The sequence below is a fragment of the Callorhinus ursinus genome, unplaced genomic scaffold, assembly GCF_003265705.2.
Source record: "Callorhinus ursinus isolate GAN/ISIS: 27379988/994484 unplaced genomic scaffold, GSC_fseal_2.0 scaffold49, whole genome shotgun sequence".
NCBI lineage: Eukaryota > Metazoa > Chordata > Mammalia > Carnivora > Otariidae > Callorhinus > Callorhinus ursinus.
In genome coordinates this window covers 6,893,598-6,920,692 of record NW_027397111.1, presented here as the reverse complement: position 1 = coordinate 6,920,692, position 27,095 = coordinate 6,893,598, and the positions used below count along the sequence as shown (strand labels likewise).

Below are 27,095 nucleotides of genomic sequence, written 5' to 3'. Positions count from 1 at the left end.
TCAGCTATATCTGCTTTCTCCTTTCTGGGTGAGCTGTGACCTCGGGTATCAATCACTGCTCCCCTTCTTAGACCACGGGTCCCCACTTCCCCAGGAATCAGTGCAATGATGGTGGAAGCAATGGGGACAGATGAACCTCTGGAAGTGGGGGGTGCCTGCCCCACCTAATGGCATTCAGTTTCAAACTATTAATAAATCTCCATGGTGGTTTGGGACTCTTGCCCCAAACCTTTAAAATGGTAATTCTCATCTGGAGGGGTAGAGGCTGCCAGAATGATCTGAGTGTGTATGTGGGGGGAGCATTCAAACAAGCCTGCCCATTCTGGAGTGTTCCCCATTCCCTTTGGGAATGACGTAGGTAGACTTCTCTGACCCTGCTGCTTCACTGCTCTCACCCCCAGTCTGATTAGGTGTCTCCTCTGGGATCCCCAACCATCCAGAGCATCTCACACACCAACCCCATTGTGTGATGACAGTCTGTTGAATGGTCTGACCAGCTATGCTATCATCAGACAGCTGCTGTAGTCCGGGGTATAGTTTCTCTCCCTCTACCCCTGGGGCCTGACACTTGGTACTTTATTGAGTAAAGTGAGGTCTGTGTGTGGCCGCCTGATTCACTGTACACAATTGAGAGCCTTTGGTGAACGGTTTGCTTTGGTGATTTCCCCTGCCTGGAAGTCCTCTGGACAGACTACACAGGGCATCGGGCTTCAGAAGGTCCCTGGGAAGATGCTGGTTGCTCTCTAGAAGATCGAGGAGGGCCTTGAGGTCTTAACTTGGGTTTGGCGTAGAATCAAATGTTATTACGGGAAGGCTTTGGGGTGCCCAGGAGCTGAGGAGGGCTGGGGAGTGGGGCAGGGTAAGGATGGGGACACAGTGAATGGCAGGGGCAGCCAAGGGCCGTAGAGCTGGGGCAGGAATGGTACCAGACAGGTGCTGAGAGGTACTGTAATAACAGCCCATGTGACCAGTTCATGTCCTTGTGTTGAGGGCCTGTTTGGGCAAGAAAGTCTCTGTGGCCCAGGAGGCCCATCCATTTCAGAGAGGATGAAGCTGCTTCTGGCCCCTTGGGCCCTCAGGCCTGGCCTGGAGCTGGTATGCTCACAGCCGCACACTCTGCCAGCTCTTTGGCAGGACTGAGTTTCTGCCAGGTGGATATGTGGGTGGGGGAAGGAAGGGGCCTTCCAGCTGTGGCAGAGAGAGCTGGCTCACTCTGGTGCCCCAAGGGCTAGCACGAGGTACAACAGATGGGACTCTGGACAGACAGATCTTGGCCCATCATAAGGAAGTGCTTTCTAACAGTGACAACAGATCATGTTTTGTTCACCTTGTTTGCATGCTTAGCACTGGCCTGGCCCAGAGTAAGTGTTTGGTGAATGTTTCTTGAGTAAATGATTGATGGCTGATGTCTTGTTCAGAAATGTAATGAGCTGTTTGTCAGTGGAGGTGTTTAAGCAGAGGTTGTCTTAGTGAGGGGACTGGGGTGTGTAATGTTTAAAATCCTTTTCAGCTAAGATACCCCATGGTTCTCTACTTCAGATAAAGCTTATGGCTCCTTCTTTTATTACTGTTACGCATGTGGGGCTTCAGAGGGTCTTGAGAGGGAAAGAAAGACAGGTGTGTAGACACACACAGACACACACAGACACACACACATTCAGTCACTCAGTTGCTGCTCTCCACCTTCGTTGGCTGAGCCTTGACTGGATGGAATGGATGCTACGTATGGGCCTATGGTAGATAGAATTTCTAAAATGCTCCCCCACCAAAGATGGCCCTCTCTAACTCCAGACCCTCTGAATATGATGAGACATCACTCCTGCAATTAGACTATAATATATGGCACAACAGTCTTACAGCTGCATGGAACTGGATTGTGCCAACACCCGGCATAAACGTGGAAGTGGATTCTTTCCTAGAGTCTCCAGATAAGAGCTCAGTGAAGCCAGAATCTTGACTTTGGCCTTTCGATACCCCAAGCATAGAGCCCAGCCAAGCCCACCCAGACTTCTCACCTACAGAACTGTGAGCCAATAAATCGGTGTGCTTTTAGGCCACCAAGCTTGTGGTAATTTGTTATGCAGCGATAGAAAATAAATACAGGGCCCTCTCCTTGGGCTCCGTTTAGCTTTTCCAATTTGCTGAGATACAAGCTTAATGGTTAGCTCTGGTTACTCTAAGCCCTTGCCCAGGGTGAGTGAGCCCTGAGGAGATGCCCCATCTGTTGTTAAACCTGTCCCTTGTGCCTGTAGAATCAGGGCTCTCAGCCCCGGGATGCCCACATGTGACAATCTGGCGCTCACTTGAAGACCAAGATGGAGCCATAATGGACGTCTTCAAGAAGAGTTCTTTGGGCACAGCTGGGGGGTACTGGCTTCCTCATTGTGGCAGAAGAATATGGATATTCCTAGGACAAACCTGGTGGGCTCCTGGCTTAGGCAGCCTTCCAGCTTCCTGGACGTGGTGGGCTTTATGATCTTTCTTACCTGTTGCTCACCTTACACGTCATCTTGCTTCTCCTTGGTGAGACCAGCCCTCAGGCGTCATTGGCTGAGGCATGGAGGGGGGTGAAGTGGGCAAAGAGAAAAACCATGAGCTGGCAGGCGTGTGAGTGACACAAACGCCAGATTCTCATGGGATCCAGCTGAACCGGTCAGAATGTTAGAGGGAGGCCAAAGTAATAGCTCTTCCTGTAGGTGTGAACGTCCAAAAGATGCCAAAGTGAGAACTTTATTGCTCAAGGTGAATCTGCCTCTGAGGAATGATTGACTGGCATGAGTGGACATCTTCCTTGGGGCAGGATGCCTAGCTCAGCTCTGTGGAATGGATGGGTGGCAGGCTGGAGAGAGCCTGGGCTGGAGGCTCCTGGAGTTCAGGCTGAGTTTCTGGAACGACTCAGTACCTCTGTTATGCGGGGTCATGGACTGGGCAAAGGCAACCACCTGAAAAGGGGCTGCCTCTACTTTCCAGGTGCAGACAGCCTGGCCCCAAACAAGGGATAACACAGGTGGGCAGATAAGGATCAGAGAGCCATGGCAAGTGGTAGGTGTATAGACAGAGGAGGTCAATGTGCTTCCTGAAAAATTGGCAGTGAGCCTGTGAGGAGACCTGGCCAAGGGTCAGGAGGAAGATAACTGCTTCTAGGTGACTCATAACACCTGTTTGGAGATCAGACAATTTCCCCACCCCTGCTAGGTATCATGGTACCTGGAGAAGAGAGGGGTTCTATGGGCTCTGGTGGGTCATTGGGTCTTTTTGCTGGTGGCTGTAGGCCCTGGCTATCCTGCTGGGCCCTCAGCTAGTTTCTGGCATTGGATACTCCAATGCTGGGGGACTGGGGTCTTTAAAGACAGAGAAAAAGATGTGGGAGAGGGGAGTGCTCATGGCTTCACCTCATTGCTTCACCTTCAACTCCCTTCCTGGGGATCCTAGGACTTGGGGTGATGTCATTGAAACGTTACTCTTTAGTTAACGAGGAAGGTGAGTATTTATGAACCACTGCAAGTAAGCATGAGCTTGCAGCCTTTTAAACCACCTTGTGCCCACTTCCCCAAGAGTTTGTGAAATCATCTTTTGGTGCTAAAGTGACAGGTCCAAAGGGCCCTGAACTTGATGCTGACCACTCTCTTTCCCATAATAGAGATAAAGGTCTGTGCCTGCCCAGCAGTAGCAGTGGCCAGGATGGCGCATGTCGGGCTTGAGGAAGGAGCAGCGGGGGTGACAAGGTGGAGCAGGGTCCCTGGGAGGCTAAGGGCTAGCTGCCACCTTGCCATGTGACCTTGAGCATGCTCTCTTCTATTTCTGGGCCCCTGACTCCTTCATGAAGAAAAGAGGTGGGACTAGTGGGTGGTCACGCTCTCTCCTGGTTCCAGTGCCCCAGATTTTGAACTCTGTGAAATGCAAGGTGGGTGTCATCTGTGAGCCTGTTCACTGTCCTTCCTGAGGCTGTCCACGTGCTGGGACTTAGAGTGTGGGTGACTTGACCGGGTCCTCACTCCTCCTGCCTTCGGTGTGAGACTCTGGCAGTGTGGTTGGCTCTCTGTCTCCCCAAGGTTCTGCGTGCTGTGCAAACACAGGCCATGGCCATTCTTGGTGACCCCAGGGAGGGGTGTCTGCAGGGCTGTTCTGTACCTCAGGCAGAGATGTGAGTGAGAGGAAGGCATAATGAGCAATTTCTTAATGGTAGGGCCAGTACCAGTGATGAATCAGAGGGCAATTCTCCTGCCATGTGCATAATAAAGCCCCAATTCCTGGCTGATGTTTCCCACTTTTCCTTGTCCTTGGCTTTTAGAAAGAAAAGTTTCAAGATGATTCGGTCCCAGTCCCTGTCTCTGCAAATGCCGACGCAGCAAGATTGGAAGGGCCCCCCGACGGCCAGTCCGGTCATGTCTCCCACGACCCCTGTGCTCCCTGGCACCACTTCCCAGCCCACGCCGGTGCCCTATGCCATGCCCGAGTTCCAGCGGGTCACCATCAGTGGAGATTACTGTGCTGGGGTAAGGTGTCTCCCACTCCCCACTCTCTACCTGCGCCCCTGGGGCCTGCGTGAGGGCCCATGTGCTTTGTGCAGAGGCTGGGGTCCTTGCCCACCAGGGACATGCCTAGCGCTGAAGCCTGGTCTGGTCCACGGGTGTCTGGGAGGTGGTGGGCAGGAGGCACAGGAGTCTGAAGAGAAGGAGGGTCTTAGTGAAGGTTGTGGGGTACGGGTGTGGCTAGGGCACTGCTCCTTCCTGTGGGGGGGGGCGAAGGCTGCGGGCTGGCACACTGGGCCTGTGGCCTGCAAAGTCCTTGTGTTCTGTGGGTCCAGAATGCTGCTCTCAATCCCTGCAGCCCACTGAGGAAGATGCCAGCTCAGATCCTTGAGTGTTTCCAAATGTTGAGTGGACTCGAAGTCCACGTGTTGACTGGTTTGTGTGGAATCAGTCATTGCTGGTTCAGCTCCTTCTGTGGGATTCGGCTCAGTATCCTTAAATACAGGCTAGACCCTCCCAACCAGGAAGAGGGGGTCTTGATGAGAAAATAAGCAAGCTCAGTTACTGAAAATGTGCTAATTTTCTTGGCTGGATGATGCATTTTTATTGCTTCCTTCTTAAAGAGAAGTATCACTTAGTACAGGGTTAAGTTTGGTTCTCTCTCCCTGGCCCTCAACCTGCTACCCACACCTCAGTTGTCCTTGTCATTGTCAACTCTCTTCTTCTTCTTCGTCTTTTTTTTTTTTTTTGAGAGAGAGAGGGCACACACATGTGCAAGGTGGAGGGGAGTCAGAGGGAGAGGGAGAGAGAGTCCCAAGCAGACTCTCTGCTGAGCGTGGAGCCCGACGTGATGCAGGACTCCATCTCACATCCCTGAGATCATGACCTGAGCTGAAATCAAGAGTCAGACACTTAACCAACTGTGCCACCCAGATGCCCCCCACATATTTTATTTTTTGAGGCAATCCTTGGTTTTGGTTTCTTACGTGTATCTAAAATTAATTAGGCACATATAATTTGTTTATTTTTACATAAATGGTAGTTTACTATACACATTATACTGACTCTAGCTTTTCTCACTTAACAGCACATCTAGGAGGTAATGCCATATTAATATATAAAGAACATCCTTGTTCTTTTTTTTTTTTAACAAGTGCATAATATTCCACTGTGTGGGTGTACCACACTTAAGTTCCTATGGATGGGAATTTTGTTGGATTGGACACAATGCAGGCCTTCTCTGAAGATGCAGCGTCCTGACCAGGAGTCCTTAATGTCTACCTGGCTTCTGACATGTGGGCAGAACAGGAGAAGGGGGAGTAGAGGTGGACCAGCAGCCAGCTGAATGAGAGGATGTTGGCTTGGTGCAGTAGCTAGCTTCTTTCCATTGGTCTCCTGGCATGGAGCCCCTGAATTGGGCAGTTGGTCCCCAGAGAGCTATGAGTCCATGAGAGGCAGGCTGACCTTGCAGATCACCTTGGCTCTCAGTGGGCCTGCTGCCGGGCATAGGACCCGCAGTGTGTATAAGCTGGCTGGTGGCTGCTGGTCCACTGGGCTCCTGAGCACCCTTTCTGATACTTCAGCCATGGCCTGAGCCCCTTGCCCTGCTGGGTCCATTGGCTCTGCAAAGTGTTTGGCTTTGTCGTTGGCAGGGACATATTTTTGTCTAAGGTTCTAAGATGTTTGTGTCTATTCATCTATTCCTGCTGCTCTCAGAAGCCGTCCACTGGAAGGTGTAAAATGGAATTAATGTGGGGACACATGGAATCAGGAAGGGAGAAGCTACTTTCTTAACAAAAGCGAGGAGCAACATTGAGTAAAAGTATAAAAACATGCATGGGAAAGCTATATACCAACTTCCTTCCTCTGAGCCTGGAGTGGAGTGGAGGAGCAGGGAGGGTGGAGTTTTAGCTGTGTCTGTGATGATTTATTTATTCAAACATATGGGAGATCTGGAACAGTAATGAAAAACATTAGAAGTTTTAGCTCTGGAAGGTAGACACATGGGTGTCTGTCATATTATCTTCACTGCTTGTCTGTGTGTTTAAAATGTTTTAAAACTAAAAGTGGTTTTTAATTAAAGCAGAGAGGAAACTTCCAGGAACACCCCCCACACCCCCGTGCTCCACTGGCATCTTGTACCTCCCTCTGCTCTGTGTCACTTACGTCCTGTTATGACTGTGAATTTAGCTGCTTGTCTCCCCAGACACGTTTGGGTTTCTGCCACACACCTCCTTCCCAGACAGAGATAAATGAGCCCACTGGAAGGTGGGAATTTATCTCTTCCATCTTTGAGAAACAGGCAGCTCTGGGAAGGCAGAACATGCTTAGGTGTTGGGAGCCAATCAGATCAGAATCTGAAGTCTGACTTTGTAACCTCTGGCAAGTGATTTATCCTCTCTGGGTCGCGGTTTCCCCCTTGGTAGAATGGGTTGCTGTGAAGACCAAAATGAAATCTAACACTTGCCAATAAGTGCTTGTTCACTGGGTGAATTGGGTGATTCACAGACGAAGCAGAAGCCAGGGGGTGGCAAAGCAGGAGACTGAGCGTGCAGAGTTTTTATGTTTACCTCTGGGGGACCCCTGTGTTTTCTCCAATGAAAGCGATGATCCTCACCCTGGTCAGGGCTATGGTCCAGGGCCTGACTCTTCATGTTCAGGGTGCAGCAGGAGGGCTGTGGTTTAACTAGCAGCACCAGAGGCTGGTCTTGGGGTGCAGGCTGGAGGACCTGCCTTCCTCTGAGTCTCCAGCAGCCCTCATTCTCCTCCTGGGCCAGGGGTCCCCGGGCTCAGTCATCGAGTAGGAGGACATATAGGACCCAGCACAGAGTTGTACTCAGGACTAGGATTTATTACAGTGAACGGATGCAGAGCAAAGTCAGCACAGGGAAAGGGACAGGCGGTAGAATCTGCCAGAGCCCAGACTCCTCTCCCTGTGGCGTCAGCAGGACACGCTTCATTCCTTCAGCATTGACTCATGACATGTTTGAAGTGTCGTCTACCACGGAAGCTCATCAGACTGAGCACCCAAGGTTAATAAAAACCTTGTCTTCCAGACTCCCAGAGAAAACCAGGTGTTCAGCATAAACTGTAGTGTTTGTGCAAACCGTTTAGGCTGGATGAGGTGCTTATATTAGTGAGTGGTGGGAAGGCACCCGAAACCCAAGTTCTCAGCTGCCAGCTGAAAGCCAACTTTGCAGGAGATCTTGCTGCGGACTGTGGTCTCAGTCCTTCTATGTGGACTCTTCTCTGCCTACACCCTTCTGCAGATCACTGTGGAAGACTATGAACAGGCTGCCAAGAGCCTGGCCAAGGCCTTGATGATACGGGAGAAGTATGCCAGGCTTGCCTACCACCGCTTTCCACGGACCACTGCCCAGTACCTGGGCCATCGGCGGGTAGACACCACACCTCCGGAAGAAGGCCTCCCAGGTAGGGTACTGTGAGTGCATGGAGGGGGTCCTAAATGGGGCATGGCCCAAGAGTTGGTCAGGACTTTTTCCTGACTGGATATATTTTTCCCAGATGGTGTTTTAAGGACAGGGCCCTGGTATTGGCTTCCTACACCCAAGGATTCCTTCTGTGTGCACTCTATGCTCTGCTCTGGGTAGAACTGAGCTATAGCAGTTCAGAGAGATAGGCAATCTCATCCTGGATATTTAAAACAATACCACGACAGTAAATGCTGAATTTGCTAGTGGGGTGGGGTAGAGTGGGGGTAGACGCAGAGTGCATGTTCTGGGGGCAGGGAAAGTAGGCTCTGGAGTCAAACACACCTACCTCCTGGTCTCAGCTCCACCACTGTCTTGGGCAAACCTCAGTTTCTCAATCTGTAAAACGGGACTAATATCTATGCCCTGGGTCCGTTCTGAGGATTGAATGAAAGAATGCACATGAAGTACTTAGTGCAGTTCTGGCACCTGGTGAGTGTTCAGTCAATGGTAGCTGCGTTTACACTGCAGAATTTGGGGAAGAAGAGATCAGAGATGGCAGGATGGTTTCTGGGGGAGTCTGGCCTAAGAAGGACCTAGGAGCAGTAGAGGCTGTAAGTTAGGTAAGATGAATGAAGACAACAAGAAACCACCATCTGTAAAGGTGGTACTGGGAGATCAGGCAAGGGCCTGCTGGTCTGTGCCAGTGCCCAGGACCCTGGCTGCCCTCTGGGTGTAATGGGTGCCAAGGGGTCTCCTGTCCAGGTTTTCCCTGAAGCTCTAAGACCTGGACATTGAACATCTGTGACCACCTGGGACCCTGGTTAAATCTCAGCCCTTCCGGGCCTATTTCCCTATCTGTCTGAGGCTAGTCGATGCTACCTGCCCCAGTCTGGGCAAGGGCAGACAGGACCAGCTGTCAAATGTGTACTTTATACAAAACAGAGTACCCAGGGGGTCTGGGAATGAGCCTGGTGAGGCAGAGGCTGTGGCTTCTTGCAGGACGCTGGCACACTTTAGGGACTCCTGAGCTAGCCTGGGGCTGTGCCTGTTGGGGGAACATGCTTCAGCCCCTGTGATGCCTCATGTGTGCTCTGGGGCGGTTTGTTCTGAGCACTGACTGGGGGACACCCAGGAAGGTCACCAGGCCTTGGCTGCTTTCTTCGATGAAGATTCCAGGGCTTCCGCCTGCTGAGGCTGGCAGCTGAGCAGCTGCGCCCTATGTGGGGTTGGCTGATGTGCAGAGTCAGAGCCCCCAGATCTACTGCTATTGAGCATAACCTCTGTTCCTTGGCCAGAGATGGAGCTTATCTAGAGTCAGGAGAACTCATGGTAAGAGTGATGAGAATAATGTCGTCTAATTGATGGGTTAGGCATTACTATTACAAAGCATTTCTTATACCCACTTTTGCAGCCTTTGCAACATCCCATTAAGGCAGGGTGTGTTATTCTCAGATGAGCAGGCAGGATCAGAGAGGTGAAGTGGTTTGTTCAGTCTCATGACTGGGAAATGGCCAAGCGGCATTTTCTGCCTCCTGTGGGCTAACAGCCCTGGGGACAGAGAACTCTGTCCTTGCCATTCCCTGCTCTGAGCTGCCTATTCTGTGCTTATTTGGGGAGGAGGGGAGCCCTTCTTCCATCTAGCCCCTTGGCTGCCCTGGGCTCAGGAAGATGTGGGAGGACAGGGACAATTATTCCCACTGGGCAGTCCCAGGTGCTGCCTATTATTTTATTAGGAGAAGACACAATAGCCCTTTCTAATGTGCCTGGAGTCCCTGTCATGTCCAGGAGGCTGAAGCTCATTTCAGTTAAATTAAAAACATTTACTGAAGTGCCAGCCATGTGCCAGGGACTGTTCTAGGAAATGCGGATACAGCAGTAAACAAACCAAACATAAAAGACCCAAGATAAGTAAGTGGAATTATTTTCCATAGTGGCAAATGCTAGGGAGACAATATAAAGGAGGGAAGGAGATATGTGATGTCAGGGCAGGTGAGAGCGGTGGGGGTGGTTGGGTTTGAGATGAGATGATGAGGCTAGCGCTCCCTGAGGTGACTTCTGAGCTCACGTGAGCTCATGAGGTCAAGGGCACTTTGCAATCACTCAATCCTGTTTTGCAGACTTCCACCCTCCCCCTCTGCCCCAGGAAGACCCTTACTGTCTGGACAATGCTCCCCCCAACCTGGGCTACCTGGTCCGCATGCAGGGGGGCATCCTCTTCGTGTACGATAACAAGAAGATGCTGGAGCGCCAGGAGCCCCACAGCCTGCCCTACCCCGACCTGGAGACCTACACCGTGGACATGAGCCACATCCTGGCTCTCATCACAGATGGCCCCACGTAAGCCGGCTTCTCCCAAGTCTGCCTCTCTTTGCATGGTGGCTGTTCTGTAGGAAGGGGCTGGGAAAGGCCAACCAGATCCCCCTTTTACTCCGGGCTTTCCTGCACTTAAATCATCTCAGAAAGAGAGTACTTTCCCTTTCCCCCCATGCTTTGTGGGTTCCTGCAACAATTTTCCATCATAGGCTGGCATGTTCTTAGAGTCAGTACTACCTGTCTCTTCTGCATCCTAAAGCTGGAGCTTCTGTTTCTTAGAGGCCACCTGTGTACCTTAAAGTGGCAGTTTTCCCTCTCCCCACTCAGGCTGGCAGCCTTGCAGAGGTCCAGCCCAGGGCATCACAGATGGTGGAAGAGAGAAGACTGTTGCTTTGGTTGTTGGGTTTTCCATGTTTCTGGAGGGGAGAGTGCAGGGAGCCTGGGAGCTTTGTGCCATGACCCCCAGGATGCTCGCTCCCTCGTGGGCTTGGCTTGAGCTAAACTGGAAGGCAGTTGTCTCCCTGCATTTGGTCCCTCCCTTCTTGGTGAGCACTTCAGCTAATCAGCAAAGGAGGTTCGGCAGGCCTGGCCCCTGAATTGGGGAATGGCTGTGCTGAGTGCTCGGTCAGGACCCAGCAGTGGGGGCAGGGAAAGGGTGCGGTCACTGCCCAGGAGCCTCTCTTGCCCTGCCTTCAGGGTTTTGCAGGGAATGGTGTGATGTCAGTTTCCAAAGGAGGAAGGTGGGCCCCAGGGGGGTGGGCAGAGTGGGTCTCAGGCCTCCTTGATCTGAGGGCAGAGCTAAGATCCGGTAGGGGGAAAAGGCAGTTTCCAGGAGCTTGCCTCTGCCATGTGAGGAGAAGCTATGAGGGGAAGCCTTGGGAGGGAGTGGAAGGGGAGGACCCAGGCTGTTCCAGGAGGTATGTGAGCAGGGGTTGTCCTGTCCCAGAGGCTGTCCAGGCCAGTCCTGCTGGTAAAGGGACTAGGTGAGATGGCCTTTGAAATCCCTCCTGACTCAGATTCTTTATGTTTCCTCTGAGCTCTGCTCTGGGGCTTGTCTCGGTTGACATGATGGTGCTGTTCCAGGGTTGGCAGCTGCTCCTGATGAAAGTCCGAGTGATTTCATGCCAAGGGAGCTGCTGTTTATTTGGGGGTCACAGGAAGCAGGGTGGCATGACTTGTGGTTGGAAGTTCCATGTGGCTGTGGGTACAGGCACATGGCCAGGCCCCTGGGCTGGGTATGGGCTGGAAGTTGGCCGGGAGCAGTGAGCATTCCCACCCTTGGTGGCCTTTGCTGGCTGGCGGGAGCATCAGTCCCTGCAGAGATTTCTGTCCTAGTAACAAACATCTCTGTATTCCTCATCTGCTCGTGATACAAAACCTCTCTGCTTGTCCTGAAATCTCAGAGTCGAAGGGTCTTCAGGTCTCGGGGTTTGCAGAATGTCATTAGGTCACCGGATGCTTTCTTCCCATGCCAATGTGGGTGGGTCTTGCCTTATAGTTTGGCTGTATTACTGAGATTCTGGGCAGAAATGCAATTCCTTTTAAGGAGTTAAAGGTGGCTGAGGATCAATGGGAACACAGAAGGAAGGAAGGGATGAGGAGGGAGACCTTTACTGAGCATCCACTCTGCTCAGTCTTGGCCACTGCCATCTCCATATTTGTTCATGGGAAACGGAGGTTTGGCATGAATTGCCTAAAAGCACATACAGCTAGAAGTCCGAGAACCTGCACGAGTTCGCAAAGTCAGCCTTGCACTGCCCTGAATGGACTCTCTACTCATGTCACAGAACACATGGAGGTGGTTACACAGTCCAGCTGCGTCTGCAGAAAGCTGGAACCGCCACATCCCTCCCTGCTACATCCTGACCTTCCACCTGAGGGCCGGTCCCCACAGCTGCTGGAGGTCTCCAAACTGGAGAGCTCCATGTGACTTCTCCTCAACTGTGGTTTCTCCCCCTTCCCCATCTGCAGGAAAACATACTGTCACCGGCGACTGAACTTTCTGGAATCTAAGTTCAGCCTTCACGAGATGTTAAATGAAATGTCTGAGTTCAAAGAGTTGAAGAGTAACCCCCACCGAGACTTCTATAACGTGAGAAAGGTGCGTCAGTGGGCCACTATTGAGAGCAACCCCTCCCAGGCCCCCCCCAACTCACTGGGGTGCCCTGAGCCAGTCTGGGGCTGGTCCCCTGTGTGGCCTTCCTTGGCCAGAGGAGTGTGATGTGTACATGTGGAAGAAAGACTGGCGAGTTGCCTTCCTTCTCCCGGGCCATGCCTCAGACGGTACTTGGTATGACTCTAGGTGGAAACCTTTGTCCGTGTTGTGTATCTGTTGCAAAGTGCCCTCTAACTTGGAAAATAGGATATGGTCTGTTAATTGGTCATAAGACTTGAAGCCAGGCTACTTGTAAGGTGGAGGATGTATTAAATTCATCATGGAGAGAAAAGGCTGTTAAGACCTCTTTGGACTTGGGAGTTGGTGGTTTTGCTTCCTTCTGGATCAGAAGTAGGTAAGGAAAAGCATCCCATGCACTCCCGTCTTGCCCCTCCCCTAGGGTGCGTGAGCAGCCTTAGCCTGGGTTTGGGTGCCCGCAGCCTGCAGGGGCTGTGGCTGGGGCAGGTCTGTGTGTTAAGTGGTCATGGCCTCCAGCTGTTCCATTTTATTCCATTTAACTAATATCAGTGCTAAGCCTGGGGTGTTTGATGTTGAACAGGAGTCACTGACCGTCCCCGAGAAGTTCCTAGCCCGGTCCTCTCAGGGTGAAGTGTTGTGGCTTCCAGGAAGAGCCCAGAACTGAGCTGACTTAAAGAGTGCATAGGAGTCAGCCTGGGCAGGAGCAGGGGCATGCGGGGGCAAGGGAGTAGAAGGGATGGCATTCCAGGCAGAGGGCACAGCATATGCCAAAGCCTGAGAGGGAGGGAGTGCTGTGCCGTGAGAGAGGAGAAACTATGTCCAGTGTGTGGTGTGGCCGGAGCTCAGGTGTGGGGGACAGCATGGTGCTGGGCTGTGGGGAGAGTGAGGTGGCAGAGGTATGTGAGGTTCTGAACCATGCGGGGCGGGGGGGCTGGGTTTCTCAAAGGAAGCAGGGAGTGGGGAGGGGGCATGGTAGTATTCTGGGAGAGAAGCTCAGGGGGGAAGGGTGGGGATGAGGCTTTGCCTCATGGCCAAACCCAAGCTGACTCACTGTGGGGTACTCATCTCCAGAGAGGACTCTGTCCCAGATGTGACCCCTTGAGGACTCCCCCTCCCTGGGGTCAGCTTTGATAAGGGAGCATTAACCAGGGGAGGATGCGGCTTCTCTGTGGAGCCCAGGCCTCCCTGACCTGATTGGGAACACTGAGCAGTGATGGACAGACGGCCTCCTCCAGGGAGGCCCCAGGGTCACTTCTGTTAAGCATCATGGGGTCTGGCATGGACTTCCACTTGGATGAGACCTTAAGAGTGAGAGGTGGCTTCAGCTCATGGGCTGGGAGGCTTATGGAAGTGTCTCAGGGGGCTCCGGGTAGGCGTGAGAGGATGTGTTAGAAATCACCCACCTGGCATTCTCGCCCTTGAACACTGCTCCTTCTCTGTGAGGCTCAGGGGCTCAGACAGGTGGGTGCTTCAGGCACCATGCCAGCTCCTCTCAGTCCTGCCTGAACGCACCGCCCATGCCCAGGCGGGTGCCTGAGGAAGCTCTTTGCCTGGCCCCGTGCAGCCCCGCCCTCTGCATGAACGTTCCGGGCCTGACTGCTTCCTGCTGCCGGGGGCTGAGGTGTTCCTGCTAACTGCACTGGCTCAGACACTGTTTGCTTCTCTGGATAGGGATGACCTTGACCCCTGTGCTATGACTCAGTGGCCTGTTCTCTGGTACCACAGCAGTCCATAAACATGGGCCCGGATCTGCTCCAAGTCAGTCCTCTGCCTGCCCCTCCCTGCCTCCTGGGTGCTGGCTACTTTATCTTACCCTGGAAGCTTTTTCTGTGGGAAGAGAGCTGGCTTTCTGAAACCCCAGGTGGGCTGGGAGGGTGGCCTCCATATTTCCAAGGTGGCTGTCAGTATTGGGAGGGCAGGCCAGGGCTGTGCTATGAGGCAGAAGCTGTGAGTGGCCATGGGTCTGTGTGGGTGGTGTTTGTGAAAGCGTCTGCAACATCACAACAGGGCATGACTTATGACACCATGCGGCCCAGCCAGCAGGACTGTGTAACTGAGACATTTGTTTTTTGTTCAGAGCTAAGAACCAGGGCTGAGCGTGTTTACTGCCAAGGAGTTGGGTAAGATTGGGCTTTCTCCATTTTGGTTTAAGTGTCATATATCAAGCAGAGCAAATTGGCTTCATCTTCTGTGCCAAACTTGACCAGTTGGCAGTGGTTACTCCCAATGCTTAGTGAAAGTGCTGCAATTGATTATTGATGTCTGACATGCATGTGGAAATGGCCAGTGTCGGCACAGGGGCCAGGTACTGGCCAGCCCTGTTTGTAAACTGTACCGTTTGCTTAGACCTGGGCCGGAGGTGAAAGCAAGGAACGCACTGGTATCTTCTGGTGAATTGAAAACACTGACATCCAATGACGGGCTCTTTTACTTGTTCCTAAAATAATCACCTTGGACCTTCTGAAGTTTGGATTGGATGTTTCCTGGATTGTCCAGTTGTTTTTCTCCCTCATCTTGTGACTTGGGGTAAGGACAGCCTGCACCCCCTGCAGTGTCACTGGCATGCTAGAGGACAGCACCAGAAAACCCAGAATGTGCTATGTCATGCCGAGGTAGTTGAGTTCAGCTGTGTCCGGCTGAGCTAAGCCAGGCTGACCACTTGGGCATCCCACATGAGCCCCGCCTGCCCCTGAGGTGACTGAACCTTTGCACAGTGCTTTGGGTGATGTTTTAGCTTTTGGCGCTTTGAATGGCTTTATTTCTCTGATGTTTAGTGGTCTTTCTGGTTGGAAGTGGCAGGATGAATGGCAGGAAGGGCCCCGATGAGTCAGTGATGTGGCCAATGACATAGGCTGGCTTGTATAATGTTCACAGAGATTCAGTAGATCAAATGTCCGCTTTGGCATGACTTGGAGATGCCTGGCCAGCTGTGGACAGCATTCCCTGGCCACAGGTCAGCCGCCTCCTCATTCCAGTCCTGGCAGAGTACCCAGTCGGCTACGGCAGGAACTGTAGAGTGCAGCCTGGTGGTTGGCAGCATCCTGGCCTGTGAGGCTGCTGCCATTTCCCTGGGGCCCTCTCTGAGGCCCCCTGGGCTCGGGCAAGGGGAGTCAGGATGCCCACTGTGACCTCAGACCATCCCTCGGCTTGGCCAGGGCTCCATTGCGGTAGGGCTGCTGGCTGAAGGGAATGCTCCAAGAGAGGTCAGTGGGAAGAATGGTATTTGGTGGGGCATCTGGCGGGTCCTTTGGGTTATATGAGGATGTGGATATCAGCCTTTGTTCATTCATCCATCCATTGATTCAACAAATAGGTCATACTAGGCTGTGGGGTAGGCGTTGGAGACTGAGATGCATCAGCTGAAGTCCCGGCCCCTTGAGGACCACGCTCTCAGCCTAGTGGCAGAGTGGAGGGGAAATCTGTAGAGTGAATTGGGAGGACGTGTACAGTCACGGGAGTGTGTGCGCTAGCTTTCCCGGCCGGCCAGGGGAACAACTGGTCAGTGTGCTGGGGGGATCAGGATTGGCTTCCAAGTGGAGGAGGTTGTAAGAAATCACGTGTAGGTGGATGAGATGGGTGAGGAGCAAGGAAGGGCATGCCAAGCAGAGGAGACGCATGGGCAAAGTGACGCAGTGCAGAAGAGCACAGTGCCTTGGGCACCTGTTAGTGGTGGGTCATGGCTGGAACACAGAGTGGGCAGTGGCAAGGTGGGAACTGGAAGTATGCCTTGAATCCCAGTTGAAGGAGTTTGGGCTTTCTCTTGAAGACTTGGGGGCCACTGATGATTTGTTAGCAGGCGAGTGGCCAGACCCAATCTACATTTTAAAAAGATCTCTGGCTGCTGTAATGAGGTTGATAGGGCAGCAAAGCTAGAAGGAGGACCAGTTTAGAAATCTAGGGGAGACACTGGGGGGAGGGGCGTAGGTCCAGGCATTGGTGGGACCGCGGGTGCTGAGGTTTCGTGCGCCGCTTTGAGGGTTGGACACCCTGTCTCGTTGCCAGTGGGGAGAGGGGGCCTGGCTCATGGCTGGTGGGCACTGCGCTGCAGGTGGACACACACATCCACGCGGCTGCGTGCATGAACCAGAAGCACTTGCTGCGCTTCATCAAGCACACGTACCAGACAGAGCCCGACAGGACCGTGGCCGAGAAGCGGGGCCGCAAGATCACCCTGCGGCAGGTGTTCGACAGCCTGCACATGGACCCGTACGACCTCACTGTGGATTCCCTGGATGTCCATGCGGTGAGTGAGCTTCTGCCCCAGTGCCTCCCGCCATCCTGGGCGAGCACTCCGCCCCCGGGAAAGAAGCCCACGGCTGGGCCCAGGGAGAGGCTGCGGCCCTGTTCCTTCCAGCCACAGAGGTGTGAAAGGGAATCTGGCCTCAGGGAATAACAGGGCCATGGGACAGGGGAAAAGTGCGTGTGGCCTGGAGTCAGACAGGTCCCAGTTCTAATTCCCCTTCTGCCAGTTGGGAGTCGTGGGCCCTTAAGCGATTCGCTTACACTTTTATTTCCTTGCTTATAAAATGGGGACTGCCATGTGCCTTATGACAGGACAGTTATTAAAAGAGAAATGATGGTGCCACTGCTCTAGAAGACAGTATGGAGTTTCCTGAAAAAGTTCAATATAGAATTACCATATGTTGCAGCAATTCCATTCCTAGGACTACACCCCGAAGAACTGAAAGCAGGGCTGAAAACAGACACTGGCACGTCCACGTTGGTAGCAGCACTATTCACAATGGCTGAAAAGTGGGAACAACCCAAGTGTCCACCGTAGGTGAAGGGATAAACAGGGTGTGTAAAAACGTACACCGGAATATGATTCAACCCTAAAAAGCAATGAAGTACAATACTTGCTACGATATGGATGAACCTTGAACCCATGATGCTAAGTCAAAAAAGCCAGACACAAAAGGACAGTTAATGTACAATTCACTTGTATGAGGTACATAGAGTAGGCAAATTCATGGAGACGGAAAGGAGAGTGGTGGTTACCAGGGGCAGGAGGAAGGAGTCGTGGGCAATCATCGTTTAATGGGTACCAGGTTTCAGTTTTATAAGATAGAGAGTTCTGGAGATGCATGGTGGTGATGGTTGCACAACATAATGAATGCATTTCATACCATTGACCTGTACACTTAACAATGGTTAAGATGGTAAGTTTTGTGTTATGTATATTTTACCACAATAAAAAAAATCTTCATAAAACCAATCAAACACAAAATGAGTAATGTGGAGAAGGTGCCTTAGGAAGTCCAAGCAGTAACAGACACACTGTATTACTGACTGTTATAGTTTGGTGTTTTCTGCTCACTCAGTCAGCTGGGCTCCTAGCCATGGCGCCTTGGAGCACAAGGCCCCTTGATCCTCACAGAGGGCTTCACTAAAGGACCCCCAGGCTGGCTGAGTGAGGATACACGTCCTGACTCCAGGACTTTCCAAGAGTTTATGCAAGAACGGACATAGAAGACATCGGTTAGCATGGCCACACATAAGGCCACCTTGTAAAGGCCTGGAGAGGGAAACATGCATGTATAGTAGCTGCAGAACAATATGGCAATCTGCCTCGTGGTCTCCTCTCTCCAGGGTCGGCAGACATTCCATCGCTTTGACAAGTTCAACTCCAAATACAACCCTGTGGGGGCCAGTGAGCTGCGCGACCTCTATTTGAAAACTGAAAACTACCTGGGAGGAGAGTACTTTGCTCGGATGGTCAAGGCGAGTAAGCCCTTGGGAGTCAAGCCCTCCCCAGATCCCTGACAGCATCTGCCTGCAGAGGGTGGGGGCGCTCCATGGCCTCCTGTTTCCCCCTCCCCAAATCCCTGTGGGCCCACCATCCAGCTCAGGCAAGGCTCAGGTGCCCAGGGGGCCCATGCGGTGGCCCTGGCTGCCAGCTCCTGAGCACAGGCAGGCTGGTGCTGCAGGTGCTGACTGCAGGCCAGAGGAGGGGAGGGTATCCTGGTGCTCACGGCATCCAGGCTCACCGCCCTGTCTGCCTGCAGCCTGAATTTGGCTGGGGGCAAGTTAGTTCCATTTGGAGATGCTTCTGCTGCCTGGCCTGGTTATGCACGGGACTGTACAGAGGCCTTCCCCTCCCCTAGGAGGGAGCCTCGACTGGGGTGGAGGAGTAGTTACATGTCAGCTAGGGGACAGAGATCAGGTCTTCCCAGCCTGGGAGCAGGTGGCTGAGGAAGCCGCAGGATCCAGCAGCTGGGGTGCTCTTGGGCTGACCCGACCTCTTCTTGGTGTTAGGAGGTGGCCAGGGAGCTGGAGGAGAGCAAGTACCAGTACTCAGAGCCACGGCTCTCCATCTACGGCCGCAGTCCCGAGGAGTGGCCCAACCTGGCCCGCTGGTTCATCCAGCACAAGGTCTACTCCCCCAACATGCGCTGGATCATCCAGGTGCCCCGGATCTAGTAAGTGAGGTGGCTTGCTGTCTGCCCACGCCCTCATGGGCTTCTGGGTCTGTGCTATTCTGGTGGGGCTGGTGCTGGTGCCAGCCTGGGCCTCTCCTCCCTAGAGATTGTCCCATAGTGAGGGGTGGCTGGCAAACATCCTTGTGACACTTCAACCCTTGTTCTTTGATGAACAAGCCTGTGCAAAGCCTCGTAGGAACTACTACCCATCTTCTCATTGGGGTTTGAGGGTGGATGATCCTTTTGTGTGAGCCCCCGGGTATGAGTAACCTAGTGGTGGCCTACATGCTGGCCCTCTCCACGGCTATGATTCAGACGACCGACCCGTGGCCTCTCCCATCTGGCCAGTGTGGGGCTCATGGTCCCTCAATGGGCTGGGATATGCAGTTTAGGGCAACTGAGCTGAGTGGCAGAGAGTTTGGATCACTGAGAAATTTGAGAACTCATCTCTTAGAACTTGGGTCAGCCTGAGTCCCAACACCCCACTCCCAGCATGGCCTGTAGCTTGGGAAAGCTCTCTGATGGGCAGGGGCGGGTGTTGAGTTTGCAAACCAATGCCTAGTATTGCAGACCTTGCTGGGAGTTGGAGAGGAGAGGAAGGACCTGTGTTTAAGCCACATCTCTGGCTCGACTCTGGGTGTTTAGATGGGAACACAAGCTGCTTGAGAAAAGGATGGGGCTGCCCTCCCACAGGCCAACGGGGACGTTGGGTTCACTTTAATCAGCAAGTCTCTGTTTTCCCCCAGTGACATATTTAGGGCAAAGAAGCTGCTGCCAAGCTTTGGGAAGATGCTGGAGAACATCTTCCTGCCCCTCTTTGAGGCCACAATCAACCCCCAAGATCACCAAGAGCTTCATCTTTTCCTCAAATATGTAAGTGTGGGTGGTGCTCCAGGCGATGTGCATCGTGGTGGAGGGAAGAGAGGATTCCTAGAGGGTTGGGCCAGGCTTCCCTCCTCAGATCCTCTCACTCGTGTGCTCAGGCTTGGGCAAGAAGCTGAATTTCTAAAAGAATGAATTTGCTCCAGGTAGAGGAAGTCCCCTTCTCCTCAAGGGCAGCCCTGGCCTATGGGTGGGGTGTCAGGAAGACAGCAGTGGGAAAAGACTGAGGAGGAGTCAGTTCCTGGCTGGGTAGGGCTGGAAAGACTGGTTCCTGTCCCGAGCAGCTCCCAGCAGCAGCCCCAGGTCTTTAGAAATGCAGACATGTCAATGCTCCTGCTTTTACCTTGAAATAATGGTTCTCACGTCTTGTTTGGTTGAGTACATGAGCCCAACAACATATATTTATGGGAGTTATGGGAGAGGGAATGGAGGGATGGAGGGCAGGCTCGCCAGAAAAGGTATGAGTGGTGCAGGAGCTGATCCCTCCCTCTGGGGTCCCAGAGTAGAGGTGACTGTAGACAGTGAGAAGCAAGCTAAGTATGCCATGGAGGTTCTGGGGGTCTGACAGGGAGGGAGGCAGGGAAGATGCCAGAGAGCTGGGTGGATGGGGGAGGGGTGATTGAGTCTGCGTGTGTGTTGAGTCTGCCAGGAAATGTTTAAAACAGGCTGAGGGACATCACTGAACTTATGTTTTAGATAAACACCATTCTGGCTGTTGTGTGGAGAAAGGCCTAGAACAGAAGGTAGCTGGAGGTGGGCAGAAAAGGGCAAGATGCGAGTCAGGGGCCCAGCTCCAGCAGAGGAGAGAGATGCTGGGGGCTTGTACCAGCGGTCACAGCTCACGGTTTTTGTGTTTGCTGCCTGCCCCCATGATCCATGCCATGACATGATCTCACTTCAGTCTCATGACTACCTTACTTCACGTCATTTTGTTGGTGTTAATGCTAAGCGGAATCATCATGTGCTTGCTGTGTGTTAAGCACTGTTAAGCGCTCTCCATGGATTGTTCCATTTAATTCTCACAACAGCCCTGTGAAGCTACTAGCTCCAGTTCACACAGGAGGAAATTACATGAAACTAGGAGGTGGCTGAGCTGGACTTCACAGACAGGTGCCCGATTCCCGAGCAGGCGTTATTACCCTCACGCTGTAGGGCCTCCCAAGTAGGACAAGTGAGGCATATGCGGACGGCAGGCTAGGACCTCTGGGCACGGAGGTGGGCATCGCTGTTGCATCGACAGGGCCCAGGCAAAGCCTGAAGATGAGCCAGAGGGAAGAGTCTAGGGTGCCTTCAGAGGTCACTATCATAAGTGGGGGAAGAGTAGGCTTGGGGAGCAGGAGGAGTTGGGGGTTGGACATATTTTGTGCCTGAGGCCCTGCATCTGTGGGATACAGAGCTCAGGAGAGGGGCTGATGTTACCTCCATGCCAGGCCCTGGAGAGTTCAGTTAAGGCATGGGGCTAGTGAGTACAGAGCAGGGCTCAAGGGCCTCTCTGGGCCCCGGCCCCATCCAGGCTGTGCTGGGAGCTGTGGTGGCAGCCCTGTTATTGCCTTTGACACATGTTTCTGTGACAGGGAAGATTCTGCCCAGACCATCACGGTCCCTTGCTCCTCTGGGCACCTACTGCCCATGTAGGAATGGGCGAGGCTCACAGACCTGGCTGGGGCTCCCCGGTTTGGGCCAGATGTGGAACAAGGTGGGCGGTCTTTCAGAAGCCCCTTCCAAAGCGCTGCTGTGGCTTTGTAAAAGGGGGGAGACATGTTAGCAGAACTGCCCCATGCACTGGCTGAGAAGCTGTATCTTCTGTGGGTACACTTTGGTCAAGGTCTGGGACCAGGTGACCAGGAAGCCAGTGACTAGGGGCAAGGTTTAGGTCCCAGCTGAGGGGTAGCTGCTGTGGAAGGATAGGAGGCTGGGAACCACAGCTCAGCCTTCCAAGGGGTCCTCTTGAATGGGGCCCACCTTGACTTGTTTGTGAGGCATCTAGGCTGGTTTCCCATGGCCCCAAAGGTACATCCCAGGGGCATCCTCCACCTACAGCCCCAGAGTCCAGACCTAGAGCCCATGGAGGCTCAGAGCCTGGTTGTCTTGCATGGGCAAGCTCCCTAAGCATCTCGGGCCTGGTTTGTTCACAGCCAAGCCCTCCCTCACAGGATGGCTCTGAGGGTTATATTCGCTGATGTGTGGTAAGTGCTTAGGGCCTGACATATAGTAGGAGGATGGGAAACGCCTGTCCCATTGCCCCTCCCAGCTGTTATCACTGCTGCTGATGGCCCGTTCTGCTAGCTACCCTGCAGTGCTGGCCTCCTCCTTGGCGTAGCAGAGAGATGGGCAGTGGGTATGGCGGTTTCACTGGTCACCTGGTCCAGCCCAAGTTTTCCCTTACCAACACCACCATCACCCCTGGGATTGGCACTCTCCAGCTGGCCTCTTGGATACATTTAGAAGCCACGGAAGGACAGATTGTGGCCTTGTGCCCACCCCCCCCCTCCCTGGGAGGAAAGTGGCCTCAGGCTCTGTGGTCCCTAGCTGGGGGTATGAACCCAGTAAGCCTGGACTCCAAGGCCTTTGGCAGCTCCTTGGCCTCGGCTTGATGTAGGACCCCTCCTGTTGCCCAGGTGACAGGGTTCGACAGCGTGGATGATGAGTCCAAGCACAGCGACCACATGTTCTCAGACAAGAGCCCCAGCCCGGACATCTGGACCAGTGAGCAGAACCCGCCCTACAGCTACTACCTGTACTACATGTACGCCAACATCATGGTGCTCAACAACCTCCGCAGGTGGGTGAGCTGGTCCCGCACGCGCCTGCGTGCCCTCCCGCCCCAGCACACAACACGGGGCCCGTGCGGGCGGGCCACTGGACCACAGACACGGTCGTACCCACGGTGCGGCCAAACCCTGGGCCTGTACACACGTGCGCATACCCGTGCCCCCCAGCACCTACGTGTGTACCTGTCCCTCTCTGGTACGACACAGACACGGGATGTGCTAACACACGCACATGTTCTTTCCACTATACCAACGGTGTTCACACGTGCACTGACGCATGTAACAGATTACTGTGCCAGCTGTGTGACGGGCACTGGCCCAGGCACGGGACATAGAGTAGGGAAGGGCACAGACGAAATCCGTGCCCACGTGGCGCTCCCGGCCGGTGGTCTTACCGCACAGATTCCCGCCAATGCACACACACAACCCCTTCCAAGGGGTCCTCTTGAATGGGGACTCCCGCCTACGACGGGAGTCGGGTGTCCGGGGGGCAGCCGACACTGAGCTGTTCATTCCCCCCTTGCAAGTCTAGCCTCCCTCCTGCCCTCTGCTGGGCCACGGGGCCTCGCTCGCTCAGCCTAAGCCAGTGTAGTCTGTGGGTATGAAGGTTTTGGATGGGCCATGATTGAAAGGAGACTGCCTGGTGTTGGGGAGGGGCGGTCCAGGCTGAGCTTCTGCAGGTGGGGGCTTGAGTTCTAGCTCTGCTGCTGACCTGCCCAGGGGTTTCTAATGCCTGACTCCATCCTCTGGGTTTGCCCATTTTTATGACCAAGTGGTAGAACTTGATGGTTTCTCATAGTCTTTGCTGCTCTGAAGGTCTGTGAACCTGGACTCCGAGGCCTGGTGAAGCGTGAATGGGGACAAAGCGGGTCTCTTTCTACCACTCGATCCCCTTTCTGTTCCCTGGGGGTGGTATCTCTTGGTTCTGAAGATCTCTGGACCTGGCGCTCCGTATTTTGGGAGAGGTAGTTTCCAGAATGCCCTGTCAGCTGTGTTGACTCTGCCATGGGCAACTGTCTCCCCTGGAGTAGGCCCTGAGCTAGGGGTGCAGGCCCCAGGCCTGTGGGGCCCCAAGTAGGCTGGACCAGGGGTCCTTGCTGACCAAGAGCCTCACTTCTTCAGGGAACGGGGCCTGAGCACTTTCCTGTTCCGGCCTCACTGTGGGGAGGCTGGCTCCATCACCCACCTGGTGTCTGCTTTCCTGACCGCTGACAACATTTCCCACGGGCTGCTCCTTAAGAAGGTAACCAGGCCTCTCACAGAAGCCTACCTGCAAGCATGGTCCCGCTCTGGGCTCCCTGGGGGAGGAGCGGGATCACCTGGGCTCCTGTCTGCCCCCGAGAGGCTCTGGCCTGTGACATTAAAAGGCCAGGGCCTTTTTCTGGGTCAGACTGTCATCATCTTGGTTTCATATTTAATTATAAAAGGAATATAATCAAACACATTGCAATTTGGATTTTCCAAAAGATGGAGAAATGGAAAAAAAAAACCCTTTTTGCTATTACTTTAAAAGAAATAGCCATTGTTAGCACTTTGGGATTTAGAATTCTCATCTTTTTTACCAAAGCATTATTTCTAACATGCTTATTATAAGTGCAGATTTTTTGTTTCTGCTCTCTTTGAATAAGCATTTTTCTGTGCTGCAACATAGTATTTATGGTCCTCATTCTAAAGGCTGTTGGAAGGATGGCCCACCACTTGGATGGTCTATAACTGATTCAACTTGTCTCCGATTGTTGGACAGAGTCCATCCAACTTTTCGCTTGTGTAAATAATGCAACCACGAACTCTGCCCATTTGGTTTTCTCCAGATTTTGGATCACTTCCATAAGAAGGATGTTTGCTCAGACTCCTCTTGAGCCCTGATCCTAGGGAGGTCTAACGGTGTGTCACAATTCCGTGGGGGGCGGGTATTGCATCAGAAAACCACTCTAGCCTTCTCAGGCCCGCCCCTTCCCATCTCTGAGGAGCCGGAGTGTTTATAGACTCAACCTGAATGTTTGTGGTCAAAGCAATACAACAACAAAAGTGGGCATCTCCCGGGCTGACCCACTGGGGGCAGTGCCTGGGGGAGGGGAGCAGAGTATGTGGGCTAGGGCAGCCTAGGGCCTTGCAGCTGCCTTCCTGCCCTGAGCTGGGTCTTGTCTGGAGCCAAGATGGGGCAGAGGGCAGCCCAGGAGGAGAGGGGCATGTGGTGGATGAGATGAATGTAGAGGTGGGGAGGGGAGGGGGAGGTCTGGGTGCCCTGGCTTTGGGGAACTCGGGCTTGGTGAGGGAATTGCACAGACACTACCCAGACTCCTGGGTTCCTGCCCTCCCTTCCTCCCTCCCCTCTCTGGCACTCGTCACCTGAGTTTGGTGGTTCTTTTGCAGAGTCCAGTGTTGCAGTATCTCTACTACCTTGCTCAGATCCCCATTGCCATGTCTCCTCTTAGCAACAACAGTCTGTTCCTTGAATATTCCAAAAACCCTCTGAGGGAATTCCTGCACAAGGGACTGCATGTTTCTCTCTCCACCGATGACCCCATGCAGTTCCACTACACAAAGGTGAGGATGTTAGGCGCCCCAGCAGGCCCCAGTCCTGGCCTGCCCCCCACACTGCAGGCACCGGAGTGCACGCTCAGTTCTGCCTTTGGGGTGGGGGCTGGCGCCCAGTGAAGGCAAGAGGTGAGCTCCTGGTGAGCGAAAAGCATTCCTTCCAGGAGCCCTGTCTTTGGAGTTCTTGAACCCTTGAAGGCATAGCTTAATTTTTTTGCCCTCTTTTCCCTTTCTTTAGCATTTACTATCTGTCATGTTGGTTAAGTTACTGGATCTCTGTATCTTTTGCCTCTTCATTGATAGAACAGGGATGCAATTGCCTCTATGTCTACGTCTACTTTATTGTGAGGATTCATTAAGATAATGAACCCAAGTCTAATAGAGTGTCTGAATACAGCATGTACTCAAAATGTTAGCTAACATTTTGTTAATACTATTATTATTATTATAATACTTTGGATCTGTGGGGCAAGGGAAGAGGTGAGGGGACCAGCCATTGACTAGTAAAAACAGAAGTGCCTGAGTCTTCTAGGACAGGCTCTCCAAGCTTCTGGTCTCAGGACCCCTTTATGCTCTTAAGAATTAAAGACCCTCAGAAAGCTGTTGACTACATAAGTTATATCTAGTGATATTTAAACGTATTATAGAAACTAGTGCAAAATTGAAAAATATTAACTCATTTAAAAATTATATTAACAAACCTATTATATGGTAACATAAGTAGCAATTTTTATGAAAAACAGTCATATTTTCCCAACACAAAAAAAATGGCATTGGGAATGGCATTGTTTTACATTTTTGCAAACCTCCTTTATGTCTGGCTTAATAGAAGACAGCAGGATTCTCATATCTGCATCTGCATTCAATCTGTTGTGATGCCTTGTTTTTATCAAAGTATATTAAGAAAATCTCGCCTCACAAAGATACATAGCTGGAAGAGGGATGACCTTTCAAAAGGCCTCAGGGACCCTGGCTCGCACCTTGAGAACTGCTGCTCTCGCTTACCGAGGCAGTGGGGCGTCCCAGAGGTAACAGAAGAGCTTGTGACCAACCGCAGACATCTCATATCCTAGGAGATAAAGGGAAAGCACAACCCAAACCTAAGTCATTTTGGGATTACTGTCTCACTACCTGATCATTTCTCATTCTTATTTTATGTTCCATCTCTGCTCTTCATACTTTATTCGGATTAACTTTGATTTTCGGACAATCTTAAGAAAATGATGCTAAATAAAAAGCAAAGCTATAGGGCACGTACTTAACATGTGCGTCACCAGGGAGACTGTCGTAGGAGCCCAAGAGGCAGGCATCCGCATGACTGACACAGGGCTTCAGACATGTGCTGGCCAACAAATCGATGTGGAGGTGTTCTTTGATATATCTCTCTTGGGAAACCCGAGAATTTGCCAAAAATGCTCTTAGGAGTTCATCATTTAAGGGGGGGTGGGGTGGGAATGTTGTTCGGTTATCTGGGTGCCAGCCATTAAAGAAAAATTAAATCTGCAAAGTCTGTCTGATGTTTCTAGCTTTGGAGATATGTGAAGGATTGAAAGGGGTATCCTACCGTCTAATACATTTACTTTCGGGGGGATCTAGGAAGCCCTTATGGAAGAATATGCAATTGCAGCTCAAGTGTGGAAGCTGAGCACATGTGACCTGTGTGAAATTGCCAGGAACAGCGTGCTGCAGAGCGGGCTCTCGCATCAGGTACGGGCTGTGATGGTGCTACCCTCCATCCCCCCGTCCCTGCAACACATGTGCAGTGGGCGCCCGCTGCAGGCCAGGCACTTTCTAGGCGCTGAGATCAGTGAAGACAACAAGCACGGTGTCTGTCTGAAACTCAGGTCCTAGAGAAACCTGGGGAGACCCCTGAATTTTCAAGGCTGCTCTTTGACCCTTTCAGACCTCTCTTCAAACGTGACCTCCTCTGAGAGGTCCTCCCTGATCACCGTTCTACAGTAGCCCCACACTTGCCATCAGTCTCCATCCTTTTTATCTGTTTTCCTTCATAACATTTATTACTAGTGACATTGTAATATGTAGTTATGTTTTCCTGTCTTTCCTTCTAGAATGTGAATTCCATTACAGTAGTTCCATTAGACTGTTTTTTTTTTCAGCATTATATCCCTAGA

General features: G+C 52.5%; 1 protein-coding gene across 11 annotated transcripts in view; it reads left to right on the top strand.

Annotated features, from left to right (window-relative positions):
* Positions 1-27,095, top strand: part of AMPD3 (adenosine monophosphate deaminase 3) — a 52,223-nt gene that overhangs the window by 22,537 nt on the left and 2,591 nt on the right. For 9 of the 11 annotated variants that reach the window (XM_025894389.2, XM_025894391.2, XM_025894390.2 and 6 more), the window contains exons 3-14: positions 4,292-4,496; positions 7,742-7,904; positions 10,024-10,243; positions 12,191-12,320; positions 16,402-16,596; positions 17,943-18,074; positions 18,609-18,772; positions 19,519-19,645; positions 22,273-22,436; positions 23,548-23,668; positions 24,799-24,972; positions 26,560-26,670. In XM_025894389.2, coding sequence (XP_025750174.1) covers positions 4,292-4,496; positions 7,742-7,904; positions 10,024-10,243; positions 12,191-12,320; positions 16,402-16,596; positions 17,943-18,074; positions 18,609-18,772; positions 19,519-19,645; positions 22,273-22,436; positions 23,548-23,668; positions 24,799-24,972; positions 26,560-26,670 — 1,906 coding nt within the window. The remainder of the gene's footprint in view (positions 1-4,291; positions 4,497-7,741; positions 7,905-10,023; positions 10,244-12,190; positions 12,321-16,401; positions 16,597-17,942; positions 18,075-18,608; positions 18,773-19,518; positions 19,646-22,272; positions 22,437-23,547; positions 23,669-24,798; positions 24,973-26,559; positions 26,671-27,095) is intronic. The other 2 variants (XM_025894395.2, XM_025894394.2) reach the window with 2 other exon arrangements.